We start from the raw sequence: 18,432 nt of genomic DNA, 5'->3' as shown, positions 1-18,432 counted from the left end.
CCCGTCTGGTATCTAGGCGGAATATTCTCTACGGGGCCACTATATTTTCTTCACCAACTAAACACTTCTAAAAATCGGGCCGCCAAACCCTATTCACTCATATCCCACCATCCAAACACACCCTAAGATGATACGAGTAACCGAACACACACATAGCAGTGGTGAAAGGAAAAAAAAGGAGAGAAAGGCCAAAAGAAAACCAGAATGAGCTGATGCGTGGCAGGAAAACAAAAACGGTTAGAGTAGACTTCTTGTTTGATATCCATGTTTTAAAGTATACATTGTTCGAACAACAAACACATCTATGATCTATCTAGCACAATCTTCCTTTCTATACTACTACATTGAACAGCCAATGTACAACGATGTTGGCACCATGAAAAGTTTCTTTTACGAGAGCAAGTTCAATAGTGCTCTAACTTATTTATAGCCAATTTAATAGCCAATTCATCCAATAGAATAAACTACACAACTAATATTCGGTCCTACCTGTCATACACATATGTGTCTTGGAGTCTGTGCTATAGGTGGCTATAAATTAGTAGTCCGCTGCCTCTCCCCTCATGTCTGGCTTATGACCTGCTATTGTACCTGCTCTGATTAGGTTTTGGGGCTCATAGATACCGTTATGTTTCTTTACTGCTCTCCACGTTGTTATGTTTAACCGAGCCAAATCAAAATGAAATATTATAGGTAGCATTTTCTTTTTCTTTTAGTTGTATAAGAGAGATCTTTTGGCTTTTATGGGTGTAACCTAACAAAAAAAAAGAAAAAAAAAGGAAAAACAATAGAACTAAGCTCCCAGGAAGGCTCGAAAAGCAACCGGGCCGGCCATGTAGCCCAGTCTATATGGCTGCGGCCCAAGTGACGCCTCCAAAACCCTAATCCCATGGACGGCCCAGATGGCCTGGTGCTCTTGCGCTGGCATCATCGGGCGATTGCCAAGCGTCCACGTCGTCCCGGCGCCTCGCTTATAAAATCACCTCCTCCCCTGCGTCGCCACCTCTCGCCGCCCTCTTCCCCCTCCTCGCCGTCTTCCCCGTTTGGAACGCCAAGCTGCAGCGTCCCCTCCGGCGAAATGGTAACGCTCTCGCCGCCGCCGCCGCCTCTCCGTTGTTCGCGCTAGTGCTATCGCTGCTGCTTTCCCCTGTTTCCCTTCCTACGGAGCTTTTCGTGATCTTTGTGCGTGTTGTTTTGGTGTGGTTTAGTTGGATTTGTGGGCGCTGGCTTAAAATCTGCATCATCTGCTGCGTGGATTTGCGGAGGCTGCAATTTTTAGATATGGTTGTTGGATATGCTCATAGTTTGGATCGCAAATTTCGCAGGCCCCGAAGAGAGGCGGCAGGGCGCCGGTGCCGGCGAGGAAGAAGACGGTATTGCACCCTTTTCCCCATTCGTGGTTGAAATCTGTTTGCTTGAAGTGTGATGTGATTTTGATTTTTTTTCTTCTTTTGCTGGACTGGGTGCAGGAGAAGGTGACGAACCCGCTGTTCGAGAAGAGGCCGAAGCAGTTCGGCATCGGCGGCGCGCTGCCGCCCAAGAAAGACCTGCACCGGTTCGTTAAGTGGCCCAAGGTGGTGCGCATCCAGCGCCAGCGGCGCATCCTCAAGCAGCGCCTCAAGGTGCCCCCGGCGCTCAACCAGTTCACCCGCACCCTCGACAAGAACCTCGGTATGTATACGCCTCGATTCCTTCATATCTCATCAGTCGATTTGTCTGGTCGGCGACGCACCTGGGATGCCAGTTAGGTCAAGCTGGATATTAGTTTATGAAATTCACACGTATCTTCGTTCTGAAACCTTGAGTTGTTGCATTACTTGAATAATGCATGAGTAATCTAATTCTCATGGTAGATTAATAGTAATAGGCTCTCATCGTTTCGCAGTTACAGTTGCTTATACCAAAATTTAAATTTTAGAACTTAATTTTGAACTTGATTATGTATTTTTCATCATGTTTCTTTTATAACTTTTGCCTTTTGAGTCACTATGGACATGCGATTTCTTTTTCTTATAAGAAGTGAAACGATGGGAGCCATAGTTATTAGGGCGTAGTAGATTTCTTTTTAGTATAGTGAATTTCTTCCAGTTTAATGGAGCCTTTTACTACTAGCTTTTTGTTGCTAGTGTCTAGGGAGTTTTTTTTATATGGAAATTAAGAATGAAAAATGCTGGTCTATACTGCTAAAGTTTTCTTAATATATCTGGTCATCTGTCAGTGCAAGAAACCATCATCAGTTTTGTTGAGTACTTGATTGTCTTGAACTCTGCATGAAAGTTGCGTTGACATAATTATTCTGTAGGATGTTGGTTTGTAATGTTGCTGGTGTGTTCTTAGTATTGTGATTCATTAGCTATCGCTGTTAAAATGTTAAAACAAAGCAACAGAACTTAAATGCAGTTCAACTTGAATTGCTTGTATGTGTCAAAAGTATCTTATGTGAGTGGTCGTTTGCAGCAACCAACCTGTTTAAGATGCTCCTCAAGTACCGCCCTGAGGACAAGGCTGCTAAGAAGGAGAGGCTTTTGAAGAGGGCCCAAGCTGAGGCGGAAGGTAAAACCGTTGAGGCAAAGAAGCCAATTGTTGTTAAGTATGGTCTTAACCATGTCACATACCTCATTGAGCAGGTACAGGACCTTATTGAGCTAGCCATTTATTTGTTAATTACTCATCCAGTGATATCTTTTATGGGAACGAACAATCAAAGAACACTGTTGAGATAATTGAATGCTTTCTTGCAGAGCAAGGCCCAGCTGGTTGTCATTGCTCATGATGTTGATCCGATTGAGCTGGTTGTGTGGCTTCCAGCCCTGTGCAGGAAGATGGAGGTCCCTTACTGCATCGTGAAAGGAAAAGCCCGTCTAGGATCGGTATATTTCCTCCTGAATCCCTGTTTGTACTTTTTTAAGGTATAGAGGCTGCAGTAGTAGAAAGAGAATCTCATTCTTTGCAAATAATCTCGTGTAGATTGTTCACAAGAAAACTGCGTCTGTCCTATGCTTGACCACTGTCAAGAACGAGGACAAGCTTGAGTTCAGCAAGATCTTGGAGGCCATCAAGGTTAACCATGAGATCCTTCATTCATTTATTCATCATATCTATCATACTATCCAGTGCTGCTTTCCCTTCAGCACTTCATTTGCTGATGCTGTGAGCCATCCTTTTCTAGGCGAACTTCAATGACAAATTCGATGAGGTCAGGAAGAAGTGGGGAGGCGGTGTCATGGGATCCAAGTCACAGGCGAAGACCAAGGCCAGGGAAAAGCTGCTCGCCAAGGAGGCTGCCCAGCGGATGACCTAAGTTATAGCCCTCTGTTGAGCTCTCTCCATGTAGTTTCACTTTTCAGTGTCCTGATTTTGACGAGGAACTCAAATTAGCACTGTGCAACCGTGCTGTGGTTTTCTGAGTCTTTAATTTCATTTTTTTTCTCTTCAGCGGACCATGTTGGGAAACTATGCCAGATCCATAGCTGCTAAACCTTTTTGTTCCATTCTCGCACGACGTACAGGTTTACTGTATGGCTGTGGAATAGCGTAAAAGAATTATTCAGCTCAAATTATTCAGAGCTGAAATGGTCACGTGCGAAAGCAGAACTAAACAAAAATTAAGAAACTAGGTAAGCTCACTTTCCTGGCTTGCAGTTCGCGTTCTTCAGTTCTTGAAGCCAGTTATGCCTATAGCTGACATATTTTTAAACGAAAATTAATTTATGAATAAATTAATTTATGAATACAATTTTATATACGTGTATTTAGCGATTAGAAGCTAAAATTAAAAAATAAACTATATTGGAAAAAAAACGTAGGGAACTTTAGATGAAAATAGGTCTAGGAAACTTCAGTAACTTTATACAATGGCATATAATTACTTTCGAGATTACCATGGAAGTTATCTTGACTCTAGAGAGATCATTGAACATAACCTTCGAACAATTTCTTTATTATCACCTTCAATTTTTCTATTAGATGCTATTGGCTTTTTAATCTATATTTGATCATTTGTTTTTTTAAAAATAGATAATTATAATTATTTTGTTATAATTTATTTCATTATTAAATGTATTTTGTACCTTATTTACAATTTTGCATACTAGCGGGTTAAACATAGATTTAAAAGTCAATAGTATCAAAAAAAAATCGAAGAGTAATATATTATTTATATGATACATATTATTAGATTCATAGTTAAAAGTATTTCTTTTGAAATACTTAAACCACCCATACCTTGGATGCTACTCCTTTCGTTTCACAATGTAAGACTTTCCAGTCTTGTCTACATTCATATGAATATTAATGAATCTAGATATATTTATAAATTATATACTTTCGTCGATTGATAAATTTAGGCAAGACTTTTACAATTTGAAATAGAGGTAGTGTAAATTTGACTTAAGCAGCAGCCTCTCAACAAGGAAATGTCACTTGAGCTCTTTCTACTGTTAAAATCTCTAGCGCAAGGGCAATTTTCCATCACATTTACGGGAAATTCAAGTTGACATTGTGCCTACATATATCACGTGTTCCTTCTTCATGTGCCAACAATCTAATTCTATACATCGTGCCCACATATATCATGCGCTCCTTCATGCGCCAACAATCTAACCCTATCTTATTTCTCATCTGGTGCCATTGCTATGCATAATGTGGACGACTCCTATGAACTCTAGTTGGGATCAATGACTGTTGATGACCAATAAAGGAGGTTGACCTTATGGTGGAGATGGCTACACACGAGGTGCCCTAAGATGACGTCTCATGAGGCCAATGACCGTAAACAAAGTAGGACGTTGCAAAAGGCAACACATTCGAGGCTTTAGCGGTGATCTTGCCAAGGAATACGAGGGGAAAAGTTGAGTTTGGTATGGAGAAGACGATGATTCCCTCAATTTTGGATAAGAGGAAGCAAACATGGTGATTTTGGATGTTGGTGTCGATGACGAAAGCTAGGCTCTAGCTATGGCAATGTTGGAGCTATAGGCTAGGGCGGCTCTAGGAAGTTGACAATGGTCTTTTTTTTTCATTTGGTGGTGGCCCTCGGCTTGTGGAGGGAGATAGAGTGGAGTGAAGGATGATGGGGTCGGTGGTAGTTCATGCAGACGAACTTGAGCTCAAAAGCTCAGAAGCGGATATGCTAGAACTTAGCGAGGCTGATGCTGGCTTGTTGGCTTGGCTGGGATACATACACATGACGCATGGGAGATGACATGACACGAGTGAAATAGTTGTGTGGCGTGATAGCTTGCACAATGAAGCCTAGCAATGAGCGGCAATCCTATATCACTCAACGCAAAGGCGATAGTGGACATGAGCAAGCCTAGTTTGGGATGTGCCGTCATCGGCTAGAAAATATATATGAAAATGAGTTGCAAAAAGAAAAATGAAAGGAGGACAAATAGTTGAGACAAAATATGTCAATGACGAGAAAAAGATCAGAGGTATTAAGGATATCACAGACGAATAGTTTCGAGGAGGGATTGACACTTTCAGAGAGGAAAAAAAATAGGAAGGAAGACGAAAAGAGATCAACGATTTTTAAAAGGGGTAATTGCAAATCTGACCCTACTTTAAAGACGAACTACGAATTAACCCAACTTTTTCAGCTTTACAAATTTGGCCATATTTTTCAAAAGCGAAGCAACTGAGTGACCCTATTGTATGTTAACTTTTAGGAAATAAATGTAAATATTTATTCACAAACATTGGAATAAAGGTTGAAATATATTTGATAGATTTGATGTTAGTTTGATATATATAATTTCAAATTAGAGAAATTTGAAATTAAATTAATGCAATTCGAAATTTGAAGATAGATTTGATGTTAGTTTGATATATATATATATGTATATAAATATAATTCTAAATTTGATAAATTTGAATGGAAATCAATAAACTTCAAATTTTGAATTTTATTTGATAGATTTGAGGTGATATATAAAATTCCAAATTCGTTAAATTTGAACTTAAATTAATACAATTCGAAATTTGGTATTTATTTGATAGATTTGGGGTTAGTTTGATATATATAATTTCAAATATGATAAAGTTGAAATTAAATTAATATAATTCAAAATTTGGTTTTTATTTGATATATTTGAGGTTAATTTCAGTTGTAGAGCACCATGGACGACCAGTTCTTGCGCCGGTACACAGTCTGGATGGCGCTGTCCATCTTGGTGGGCTCGGCGGGCGCGTACTCGTGCTTGATGCAGGCAACGGCGAGGCGGTTAGCGGCAGAGGCGGGAAGGCATGTTGAAGTCCCAGAGAGACGACCTAGAGGGGGGGATGAATAGGTGTCCTAAAAAATCTTTCAAATCGCAGCGGTCAGTACAGTGGCCGGGCCGTCCAAGCCTATGGCCGGACCGTCCGGTCGGCACTTTCAGGTTGGGCCGAGAGCTCTGGCCGGACCGTCCTAGTTAGAACACCGGACCGTCCGGTCAGTGAAAAATGCAGATTTGACAGTCTACCTTTTCGGTGATGTTCCTGGAAACGTGATGTGATTGTGTGTGGAATAAAACAACAGAAAGATCGCATGAACAAACAGAACACGAAATCACAAGAACAAAGACACGAGAGATTTATCCCGAAGTTCAGATCTTTCAATCCTACTTTCTGTTGAGGCGCTCCAGCGAGCGGGATCTCTCTCGATCCTTTCTCTCTCGTGGCTTCCTCCCACAAAGCCAACACAGGTCTTCGAATTCACACCTAGGGACTAGCAACCCTTTTGATCGACCACCAAGGTCAAGATCAAGGCGGCTTGCCTAGCCCTAGATTGCAATTCGCTCTACCCTGCAGCCTTCTATGAGAAAGCACAAGAATCCACTATCAATCTTACCTATTCCCTTGCGGAGGTTAGGCACCAACCTTCACAACTTGCTCCTGGGTGATCCACACAAATCTGAGGCTCGCGGGCGACGCCTATCCGTCTAGGAGATCAATCTCCAAGAGTAATAGGCCACCTTGACTCCACATGCATCCATCAACGCCCGAGAATGAACACTCTATCACTCACTAACCTTAACACTCTCTCTAAGACATGATCCAACGATTAATCTAGGAGGTGTGTTGGGTTAGTGGGGAGGCTTGAGAGGTGCTAAACTTGCCCTAGCAACCAGAAAACTCGAACAGAAAGCCTTACCAACGGCTAGATCTCAAGAGCCCCTTTTATAGGTTGGCAGACGTTACTTAGCCGTTGGAAAATAAACCTAACCGGACTGTCCGGCTAGAGGGCCGGACCGTCCGGTCGACACTTAACTCACTCACTCAGAGTAGGGGCCGGACCAAGGTCTGGACCGTCCTGCCACCGGACTGTCCGGCCAGGGGGCCGGACCATCCGGTCCCTGCTGCTTGGAAAAACAACACCGAGACTCCCCTCGACTTTAACTCAACTCTGACCACTCTTGAATGCATGCTTAGCTTCTGGTGACCCCTCTTAATAGTACGGAGTTCCTATGACTCAAAACAAAAAATAAAATCTCCTTCGATCTCCTTCGTCTTCATAGAACGGTCGCTTCGGGTCACACATGCATCAAGTAAGTCGCGTAATCCTTCAATCGAATTGATCCTTTAAACTTCTCTACAATCACAGCTCATTAGCGCACACATGCTTGGCTAGCATTGTCATTAATCATCCAAAACTTCGTTTAGGGGCTAGATGCACTTTCAATCTCCCCCTTTTTGGTGATTGATGACAATACTAGTCAATGCATGACAATAAAATAAAATATATGCAGAGATACAATAAATCTAACTCCCCCTAGATGTATGCCAACATCAATACACAAATATGCATGAACTTTAACCAAAAACAACATAAAGCAACAAAGTTCATGCACTCATCACACATCATAGGAAGGGATTAAAAGTACGATCTATCCTACAATCAGAACATCCCAGCGACACAAAAGTTCAGGAAAAAGGATTGAGGGGCCGGACTGTCCGGCTTCAGGGCGGACGGTTCGACCAACACAGACTCAGAAACAATTTGACCCCTCTCAATTCTGCAACTTCTCCCCCTTTGGCATCAATAAACCAGAAAAGGGAGCAAGCAGGGGAATGAGATGGTCAATAATCATCTGACATGATAATCTCAGTGGCACCGGAGTTGACGCTCATAGTCTCGTCCTCTGTCTAGACGCCGTCACTCTCAGTAACCTCTGCCTCTGCAGCAACCTCGGGTTGTGCTGGTTCTTCTACCTGAGGCGCACCAAACACGAACTCCTGCTGAGTAGAGTGGCCACCTGAAACTTTAGGCTCTAGGGCCTCCTGCTCTGGCGGCTGCTCTGGCTGCTGCGCTGGCTCCCCCTCTACCTGAGCTTCTACCTCCTCATTTGCTTCTGCCTCTTCCTTATCAGACTCTGCCTCGTCTGATGACTCCGCTGCAGGCACCTCGGACTCCTCGTCGCCCTCCTCAACGTACTCCTCCTCGGTGTCGACATCACTGTCAACAGGAGCAGGGCGAGAGGAGGATGCGCCGGCGTCTCCGACTATGGTGCGAACGGCCTCATAGGCAACAAAAGGATCTTCATAGACCTCATCCTCGGACTCAGAGGGGATCTCATGTCCAGACTCACGCAGAAGCTGATTGATCTTTCTTTCGTTGAATTTTACTTTCACTGCTGTCTTCTTGCAGATCCCAAAGATGGCAGAGAGCGCTTTCTTAAAAGGAGAAAGCGATCCTGAAGATGGGCGCTCAAGAATCTGCGAGGTGGAGGGGCGAGCTGAGGCACTGAACTTTCCTTTCGCTTTGCTGACTTTGGGGAGAATGGGCTTATAACTCCGATGAGCACAGTCAGCCACAAACCTCAGTCCAGTAACAATCTCAATCATCAGATGCAGAAAAGGAGCATAAGCTAAGCCACGAGAAGCATCCAAGATGATCTGCTGTAACTCATACCAAATATACTTCATGATGCTGAAAGGGGCTGCATTCGCCCTCATGCGTAACAACAAGGTATGGTGTCTGGAGGTAAGTGCTGTTTTGTCACCGCTCTTGGGCGAAATAGTAGTCTTCGGCAACTTAAGTAGCAGATCATAATGTGAAAAGAGCCCCTTGGTCGAGCCAAGTGCCCCAACCGGCATTCGATCCGCATATATAGTGCGGACCACCTCCGAAGACATTGGGGACTCGGCATGAATGCTGGGCTTGTTCAGATCGAGTGCATCGAGTCCCAAGATGGTGGCAAATTGTGACATGGTCACAGTATACTCTTCCCCTTCAGTTAGCCACCGCATCTGCTGTTCAGTCCCATCCTCCGTCTCCTCAAATAATACAGTCGCAGAGAACTGCCCAATTAGCTCCTCATTCCAATCCTCTTCCAAGCACATGATGCCGCCGACATCCTTGTCGACGCACATCTTGATCACTTGCCTCGCCACTGGATTGCTGGAGGCCTGCAGATAGTCCCAGTCTATCCACTTCATCTCAGGCAAGGAATTGGTCCTGCCAAGAAATACTGAATTATACCAGTCCACTTGAACTTGGGTCTTGAACCTATAATCGGCTTCACAGAGATACTGTTGTTCGGGAGCATTCAACCGCTCAACTTTGGTCTTCCCCATGCACCTCATGTAGTGCACACTCTTCCTGGGGGTCTCGAATTGGCTGCATCACACCACAACCCTTCTTTTTCTTAGCTCAAGAGGGCGGCCGCTCGACTCACGACGGGGGGGGGGGGGGGGTGTCACGCCCAGAAATTCCTCACACGAATTTCTGAACTTAATTGTGTATTAAATCCCTGTCCAGGACCAGCCAGGGTACACAAAAAGACAATGTTGATTACATAACCATCGTTCTTAGAAACAACTAAAAATTACACTTATTCTAGCGGAAATGCAGCGGAAAGAAAAACAAAGGGGTAGACTAGCTCCAGCGGGTTCGGCTCCAGTCCACAGGCAACACTTCGACGGCGGAACAGCTCACTCCTGAGAGGCACCTCCATCTGACTCGACTTCTAGCTCTGGGTTGGGAAAGTTAAGCAAGGCTGAGTACAAACCACCGTACTCAACAAGTAACACGGACAAGGGGGAAAATAAATGATGCAACGGGATTTACAAGGACAGGCTAGGGTTAGTTGCGACAAAGCAGCAGTTTAAATAAAAAACAGAGCTTAAAGAATAAAGGTAATTCAGTACAGTAAAACATAAATAAAATAAGCAGTTGTAAAGTACCACAACACTGCCCAACGTTACACCACGTTGCAACAGGCCCAACCACTACTCAACGTTACACCACGTTGCAGTAGTCCCGAGTGATAACCAATTACTCAAGTTGTTAGGGTTCACTAATCACAGTGAATCTGGGAGTTCGCCCGTAACCGTGGGCACGGCTATTTGAATAGTTTATACTCTGATCAGAGGTGTACTACTGTACCCACAAGACACGACTCCACTACACTTGAACGTGCGCCGACATACCACCACGGCATACCGGAAAGGAGACCGTGATAGGACCCGTTACACAACCCTCCCTATTTAATCGCACCACACTTCAGGTTTCACCCCCTCCTTTACACCAAGTCGGGCAGTCCCCTCTTGTGCCTTGGTAGATCCGGAAGCAGGAGAAGCTTTCGTTACACCACGATTGCCCGTCCATACTCCATCACGCCTACCCTTGTCTGGGTACGTCAAATAGTTCGAAGTCATGCTCCAAATCCCACCTTACCCATTTCGGCATGTGGTTAGCACTTAATTACTTCCAGGGTTTCCCGTGAACCGGTCCTTAATTACCATGGGTGCGACTCTCAAAACCATGCACCCACAGCCCACCATTATCAATATTTTAGTTGACCTTAACCAGAACCGGGTAGTGAATCAATATCTGAGCTATTCAGAACTAAGCATGATTAAATGTGATCCCATGAGCTATTTGTTCTAAGCATGGCTAAGCATTAACCTAGGCCTAACTCTAGTCAATTTACCCCTGGTCCAGCAATGAATAAAGTTGGATAAACAACGGCATAATAATAAGGTTTACCCGAAAATAGCATAAAGTAAGTACTTTAATTAAAACAATGCATATTTGAAATAATAAAGCGGGGAATTTGCAATAATGGGTTCAATATGTTCAAGGATGAGTGTCACTTGCCTTGCTCTGGCCCTTGGGGAACTTCGGCGACGATCTCGAAGTAAACCGGCTCTTCGGCGGGGTCCGAATCTAAGCGACAAAGCACAAAAATAAATAAAACAAGCACAAACTCTACTGAAACAGCAAAAGAAACTATTTTTAATGGATTCTTGATAATTTTATGAATTTAATGAAATTTGAATGGACCTAAACTGAGACTAGATGAATTACTTATGAATTTTAGAAGTTTTCTGGGTTTTTTAGCTAAACAGAAAAGTCCTAAATCAATTATTGCGCAATTAATGGGGCTGCTGACGTCAGCGAGGAGAGAGGAAGCTGACGGCTGACAGGTGGGGACCACCTGTCGGTGAGAGAGAGGGAGAGGGAGAGACTGACACGCGGGCCCGGGGAGGAGAGAGAGGAGGCGGGCGCGGGGAACGACTGACGAGTGGGACCCACTCGTCAGCGAGAGGGAACAGAGAGGAGGGGCGCAGAGCGCGGCTCGGGCGGACGGCGGCGACCGGCGGGAGCAGCGGGCGACGCGGCGGCGGCGGCGCACGGCGACGGCGGCGCGACGGCGACGGCGCGACGGCGACGACCGGCGGGCGGCGACGGCGCGACGGCGACGCGCGGCGATGGTGGAAGGATAGCGGCGACGGCGACTGACGAGCGGCGACGGCGCGGCACGCGCGGGTGCAAGCGACGGCGGCCAGACGTCGGCGACGCGGAGGCGACGACGACCACGGCGGCCGGCGGGAGGGGCGAGCTTCGGTCTCGTCCGGCGACGGCGCGCGATTCGGCGGCGGTCGGCCGGAGACGGGGAGAAAGAGGGGAGGAGGGTGCGGGGGCTCACCGGCGGCGGCGAGGGCGCGGGCGGGTCGGCGAGACCGAGGCGGAGGTGGCGACGCGGGCGGGTGCGGGAGATCGGCGGTGGCGGCGGAGATCGATCGGCGGCGGCGAGGCGGCGAGGCGGTGCGGTGGAGGGGTCGGAGGGGCGGCGACGGGCGCGAGGCGTTCACCGGCGGCGACAGAGCCGGGGAAAGATTGGCGACACCGAGGCGGAGACGATGACGCGGCTGGACGACGACGTCCGACGGCTGGCGGCGAGATCAACCGGCGGCGGTGAACGATGACAGCGCGGCGGCGGCTCGGGCGGAGGCGGAAAGTGGGCGACGGTGCGCGGCGGCTCGGAATTTATAGGGTGGCGTCACCGGCTAGGGCGGGCGGAGGTTGGAGACCGAGTCGGCGACGGCGCGGTCTCGGCGGCGGCGGCGGTTGCGGCGACGGCGCGGAGTCCGGCTCGGACGCGGCGCGGCGCGGGTGCGGCGGGCGAAGCAGTCACTGACAGGTGGGCCCCACCTGTCAGTGGCGCGAGAGAGAGGAGGGAGGCGGCGCGGACTCGCGGCGCGGGCGTCGCGGCGAGCTGGGCCGAAGCCGCGGCCCAGGCAGAGGCGCGCGCGGCGGGCGGAGGGAGGCCGGCTCGGCTGGGCCGGCCGAGGAGGAGTGGGCCGGCTCGGCTGGGCCGGCCCGGGAAGGAAAAGAAAAAAAAAAGAAAAGGAAAAAGAGAGAGGGAGGAAAATTGGACTTCGGCCCAATTTGAGAAGGAAGGGAAAAAGAAAGGAAAAAGGAGGGAAAAAGGAAAACCCCACTTTTGCCGAGTTTTAAATTAATTTGTTTGGCCAAATTTTATACTTCTGCAATTTAAATTTAAATCCTGTTAGTCGATTTGCGAGCCTCGATTTAATTGAATTAATTCCTTTTAGAGGGATTTTTCCTGAGTTAATTAAGCCAATTGTTATTTACGGATTTCTTTTTACGATTTAGGCTTAGGACGAAACTCCGGGTGTGACAGGGGGGCAACAGGAGCTACCACCAATTGGTTCCTTCCCCTTCTGCTTCTTGGATTTCTTGGACTTTTTAGCTTTCTTGGCTTTCTTGCTCTTGGCAAGGGGGTATGAGGGAGAGACAGGTGAAGCGGTCTCTCGCCCTGTCTGACTGCGAGTGCGGGGATGGGGAGGAGACTCAATCGTAATCCCCATGGAGCGCTTACGAATAGCAGCTCGCTTGCCTCCCCCTTTGGTTGCCACTTTCTTGCCCTTAGTCATTTTCCCTCGTGGCAACTCAACCGGAGGGGATTCCTCACTGTCGGTCTCTGTAGAGAGCTCCTGACGAGCCTTCCATCTCTTCTTTGAATCCATGACTAAGGATATAAAGTGCAAGAATAAAAAATCATGAAAGAATTGAAGTTATGGTGGAAGGTGGAGCCAAACAACGATACTGACTGGCTGTGGGTCGGACAGTCCGGTCATACACAGGAGAGTCCGGTCGGAGCTCACTGTCGGGCCAAAGAAGCTGACCCGGACCGTCCGGTCCAACTTCTCTGCCCGACCGAGAGGGCCGGCCGGACCGTCTGGCTTGGAACAATGGACTGTCCAGGTAAGAACAGATGGATGTGCATGTGATTTTAGCCAGTAGATCGGTAAACTAGACATCTAACTAAGTGGTTTTATATGGTCGAAAGACACTAGAACTTAACAGATTTAGAGATCGGGCTAATACAAGGTGGAAACCCTAGAAAAAGATTGAAACCAATACCTGGAGTTGGGGAACAACGAATCCGCGTTCGGGGGCGAGTTCCTCACCACCAATGCAGTGAAAAACGTGGAATCTGAAGCCTTTTCGACGGTGCAAACCCAAAATCGCCTCTATGGGGTGAGAGGGAGTTAGGGTTTGAGGGAGAGAGAAAATAAGGGAGATTTCCTCTCTCTGCTCGGCCTGGGGGCAGTTAAGGGAGTTGCCAGCCGGCCATCTGGATAGGGGCCAGACTGTCCGGCTGGGACGTGGTGAAGCAGGCCGAGGGGGCTGGCCGGACAGTCCAGCTAGGTACGGACTGTCCGGTCTAGACTGGGCTCGGGTGGAAGTAAAAGAAGCTGAAGCGAAATAGACTCTAAGAAAATATTGGCTATTCAACCTGAGAATCAGATCAAGCAATCAGTACAAAACTATGATTCTCAAGTCAACAACCATTTTCGAAATCTAGAAATCAAGTTTTCGCAAAGCACTCAACAATTTTCGCAACCAAGTTTGAAAAACAAGAATTTTGAAATTTTTTTGGGAATGTTTGAGCCTTACTCCTGGTATTTAAGACTAATTCTATTTAAGAATTGACCTATAGAAATAAGAAGACTCATGTTGTTCTAACATGTGTATGAAATTGACTTAACTATTTGAAAAGTCATGCCGGTTTTCATGCAATGTTGCGAGAATCCAAGATATTTAGTTCATTTCTCAACTCACAAAACCTTTTCTCATCTAAGGGTTTGGTGAAGATGTCGGCTAGTTGGTGTTCGGTTCTCACATGGGTTATGTAAATGTCTCCTTTGGTTTCATGGTCCCTCAAGAAATGGTGTCGTACATCGATATGTTTGGTTCTTGAGTGTTGGACTGGGTTGTTGGCTATTTTGATAGCACTCTCATTGTCACAAAGGAGGGGGATCCTAGTCATGGTGTATCCAAAATCTTGGAGAGTTTGTTTTATCCATAGGAGTTGGGCACAACACGCACCAGCGGCTATGTATTCGGCTTCGGCGGTGGATAAGGCTATGGAATTTTGTTTCTTGGATGACCATGAGACTAGAGACCGCCCAAGGAATTGACAAGTCCCTGTGGTACTTTTTCTATCAACCTTACACCCGGCATAATCTGAGTCAGAGTAGCCCACTAGCTCAAAATTGCATCCTTTCGGATACCAAAGTCTTAGGTTTGGAGTGTGAACCAAATACCTCAAGATTCTCTTAATGGCCACTAAATGACATTCTTTTGGAGCAGCTTGAAAGCGAGCACACATGCATACACTAAGCATTATGTCGGGCCTAGATGCGCAAAGATAAAGGAGGGAGCCGATGATTGAGCGATATACCTTGATATCTATCTCCTTACCATTTACATCAAGGTCGAGGTGTCCATTTATAGGCATTGGCGTCTTGATGGGTTTGGCGCCGTCCATGTCAAACTTTTTGAGGACATCTTTCAGATACTTTGTTTGCGAAATGAACGTGCCATCCTTGAGTTGCCTTATTTGCAAGCCGAGGAAGAACTTCAATTCTCCCATCATGGACATCTCGAACCTCTTAGTCATGATCCTACTAAACTCTTCACTAAATGAAACATTAGTTGAGCCAAATATTATGTCGTCGACATAAATTTGGGATACAAACAAATCATTTTTAAATTTCTTGGTGAAGAGACTAGTGTCGGCCTTTCCGATTTCAAAACCGTTCTTGGTTAGGAAATCGCGAAGACATTCATACCATGCCCTTGGTGCTTGCTTGAGCCCATATAGAGCCTTGTGTAGCTTGTAGACGTGGTAGGGGTGCTTTGGATCCTCGAAACCCGACGGTTGCTCTACGTATACCAATTCGGAGATTGGTCCATTGACAAAGGCGCTCTTGACGTCCATTTGGTATAACTTAAAATCATGGTTAGCGGCATAAGCTAATAGAATGCGAATGGACTCAAGGCGGGCAACCGGCGCAAAGGTTTCACCGAAGTCAAGTCCTTCGACTTGAGTGAAAGCTTGGGCCATTAACCGTGATTTGTTTCTTGTGACGACCCCATGCTCATCTTGCTTGTTCTGGAAAACCCACTTGGTCCCGATGACATTTTGCTTGGGCCTTTCCACTAGAGACCACACTTCATTTCTTTTGAAGTTGTTGAGCTCTTCTTGCATGGCCATTACCCAATCCGGGTCTCCAAGCGCGTCTTCCACTTTCACTGGTTCCAAAGATGAGACAAACGAGTAATTTTCACAAAAACTTGCAATTCAGGATCGAGTCGTTACTCCTTTTCTCATATCACCAATGATGTTGTCCACCGGGTGATCCCTTTGTACTGTTTGATGAATTCGAGGATAGTCCACCGTGGGGGCCGGAGCCGATTCTTGCTCACATGCGCCCACGACATCAATCCCATCCCCAAGGTTTTTATTGCCACCATCATCATCAACTAGTACGGGATCATTTTCGGTTGAGGATTCTTGTTGAACATCTCGTTCTTGCTCTTGCTCCCCCTCAACCTCCCGGGGTCTTACATCACCAATAGCCTTGTTGTCTATATCCTCCCGTTAAATTCCAATTCCTGTATCATTCACTTCAACTTGCTCTACTTGAGAGCCATTAGTTTCATCAAACGTCACATCCCTTGAGACTTCAACAATACCGGTGGTTTTGTTGAAGACCCGATAGGCACGTGCATTTGCCTCATATCCTAATAGAAAACCTTCATCTACTTTGGATGCAAACTTAGATGATCTAGGCCTTTTGCTAATAACGAAACATTTGCAACCAAAGACACGAAAGTAGGATACGTTTGGCTTTTTATCGATTAGAGGTTCATATGCAGTTTTCTTGAGAAGCTTGTGGAGGTATAGACGGTTGAGGGAGTGGCACGCGGTGTTGACAGCTTCGGCCCAAAAGACATCCGGAGTCTTGTACTCATCAAGCATTGTCCGAGCCATCTTGATAAGTGTCTGGTTCTTGCTCTCTACAATCCCATTTTGAGGAGGATCATACGGAGCGCAGAACTCGTGCTTGATTCCCTCTTCATCAAGAAACTCTTCAACTTGGGTATTCTTGAATTCTCCTCCGTTATCACTCTGAACTGTTTTTATCTTCACTTCAAACTCATTTTGCGCTCTCTTCTCAAATTTCTTGAAGATTTCTTGAGTTTCACTCTTGTCATAGAGAAAGAAAACCCAAGTGAAGCAAGAAAAGTCATCAACAATTACTAGACCGTGTTTGTTACCTCCCAAGCTTAGATAAGCTATTGGTCCGAAGAAGTCCATGTGCAATAACTCCAATGGTCTTGTAGTTGTCATGATGTTCTTTGTGGGGTGAAAGGTTCCAACTTGCTTCCCCGCTTGACAAGCACTACAAACTCGATCTTTCTCAAAAATGACATTAGATAAGCCTAGAATGTGCTCCCCCTTTAGAAGATTTGACAAATTTCTCATCCCGGAGTGACCAAGGTGTCGATACCAAAGCCATCCAAGAGTTGATTTGGCGATTAAGCAAGATTCAGAGTTAACTCTATTATTGTCGAAGTCGACAAGATAGAGATCCCCCTTTAATCTTTCCTTAAACACTTCCGATTTGTCATCTCTCCTAAAGACAGTAACATCTATATCGGTGAAGAGGCAATTAAATCCAAGCTTACATAATTGAGAAACCGAGAGTAGATTGTAGCGAAGGGACTCAACGAGAAGGACATTTGAGAGAGAATTGTCTTTGGAGATAACAATTTTACCTAAGCCCATTACCTTTTCTTTGTTGTCATCTCCAAAGATAATGTCGTCGCAATTTCCTCCATTCTCGTCGAGTGAGATAAACATACTCCTTTCTCCGGTCATATGATTACTGCATCCGCTCTCGATCACCCAACTCGAGCCACCGGAGGAGTATGCTTACAAGAAACAGGTCAAGCATGCAATTTAGCTACCTAAACTTGTTTAAGTTTGGGTCCCTTAACAATAATGATCAACTCCTTTGGGATCCATGTGCTTGGTTTTCGCTTCTCTTGACTTGATCCAATGAATATAGCAACCACACGTCCACGGATGTTCTTCATGATCACATGAGAGCCATAGATAAGCCTGATTCGAGCTGGATCCTCATGAACTAAGGAGAGCTCAAAGTCAACCTTTCTGCTCAGTTGGGGTCGGACTGTCCAGCCCGTAGGACTAGACTGTCTGGCTGGTACTCTCTGCCAGGCAGACAGCTCAGGTCGGACCGTCCTGTCCTTGGGACCGGATCGTCTGGCCGAACCCTTCTGCCAGACCAAGAAGTCTGACCGGACTGACCGACCTAGACCAGACTGTCTGGTCTGCCCTCTCTGTTGAACAGAGGGGCCGGATCGGACCGTCCGGCCTGCATTCTCTGTTGAACAGAGGACTCAGGTAGGACTGTCCGGCCCTGTTTAGACTGTCTGTCCTCAGGGCTGATTTTTGCGTCCTCTTCAGCAGTTGACTCCCTTTCCTTCACAAATGCAACACATGGTTTACCATTGATCATTATTCTTTTTGGGCTTGCATTTGAGTCGGGGGAATATCCAAGACCCCTCTTATCCTTGTTGTTATAAGAGGTGATTGTCTTGAAGAGAGCATCCTTGGATTGGTAAGTTCGAATGCATCCAAACTTTACCAAGGTCTCCAACCTCTCATTCTCTTTTTTCAACTCCTTGAGAGCTGCATTGTTAGTCTCAACAACACTTAATAGTTTTGCATTTCTCACAATCAAGAATGGTATTGACTATTGTGTTGTCTATAGAGTTGGAGAGGTTGTGCTTAAGATTGTCAATTTCATTCTCAAGACCAT

The 18,432-nt window shown here is 46.1% G+C and overlaps 1 protein-coding gene across 1 annotated transcript; it reads left to right on the top strand.

Moving 5' to 3' along the window:
- Nucleotides 1-1,001: 1,001 nt before the first annotated feature.
- On the top strand, nt 1,002-3,616 carry LOC102705183 (60S ribosomal protein L7a-2). Its single transcript, XM_006659983.3, has 7 exons — nt 1,002-1,081; nt 1,326-1,373; nt 1,470-1,671; nt 2,458-2,627; nt 2,742-2,870; nt 2,968-3,060; nt 3,170-3,616. The coding sequence occupies exons 1-7, from the start codon at nt 1,079-1,081 to the stop codon at nt 3,299-3,301; spliced, it is 777 nt and encodes a 258-aa protein (XP_006660046.2). The 5' UTR covers nt 1,002-1,078; the 3' UTR covers nt 3,302-3,616.
- The last annotated feature ends 14,816 nt before the right edge of the window (nt 3,617-18,432 follow it).

The sequence above is a fragment of the Oryza brachyantha genome, chromosome 8 (assembly GCF_000231095.2).
Source record: "Oryza brachyantha chromosome 8, ObraRS2, whole genome shotgun sequence".
Taxonomy (NCBI): Eukaryota; Viridiplantae; Streptophyta; class Magnoliopsida; order Poales; family Poaceae; genus Oryza; species Oryza brachyantha.
The sequence above is the reverse complement of the archived record's forward strand: the minus strand, read 5'-3'. Positions and strand labels throughout refer to the sequence as shown.

Coding starts and splice junctions, on each gene's coding strand:
- LOC102705183 (XM_006659983.3), top strand. Junction 1,374..1,469: donor TGCCGGCGAGGAAGAAGACG/GTATTGCACCCT, acceptor GACTGGGTGCAG/GAGAAGGTGACGAACCCGCT. Junction 3,061..3,169: donor AGATCTTGGAGGCCATCAAG/GTTAACCATGAG, acceptor ATCCTTTTCTAG/GCGAACTTCAATGACAAATT.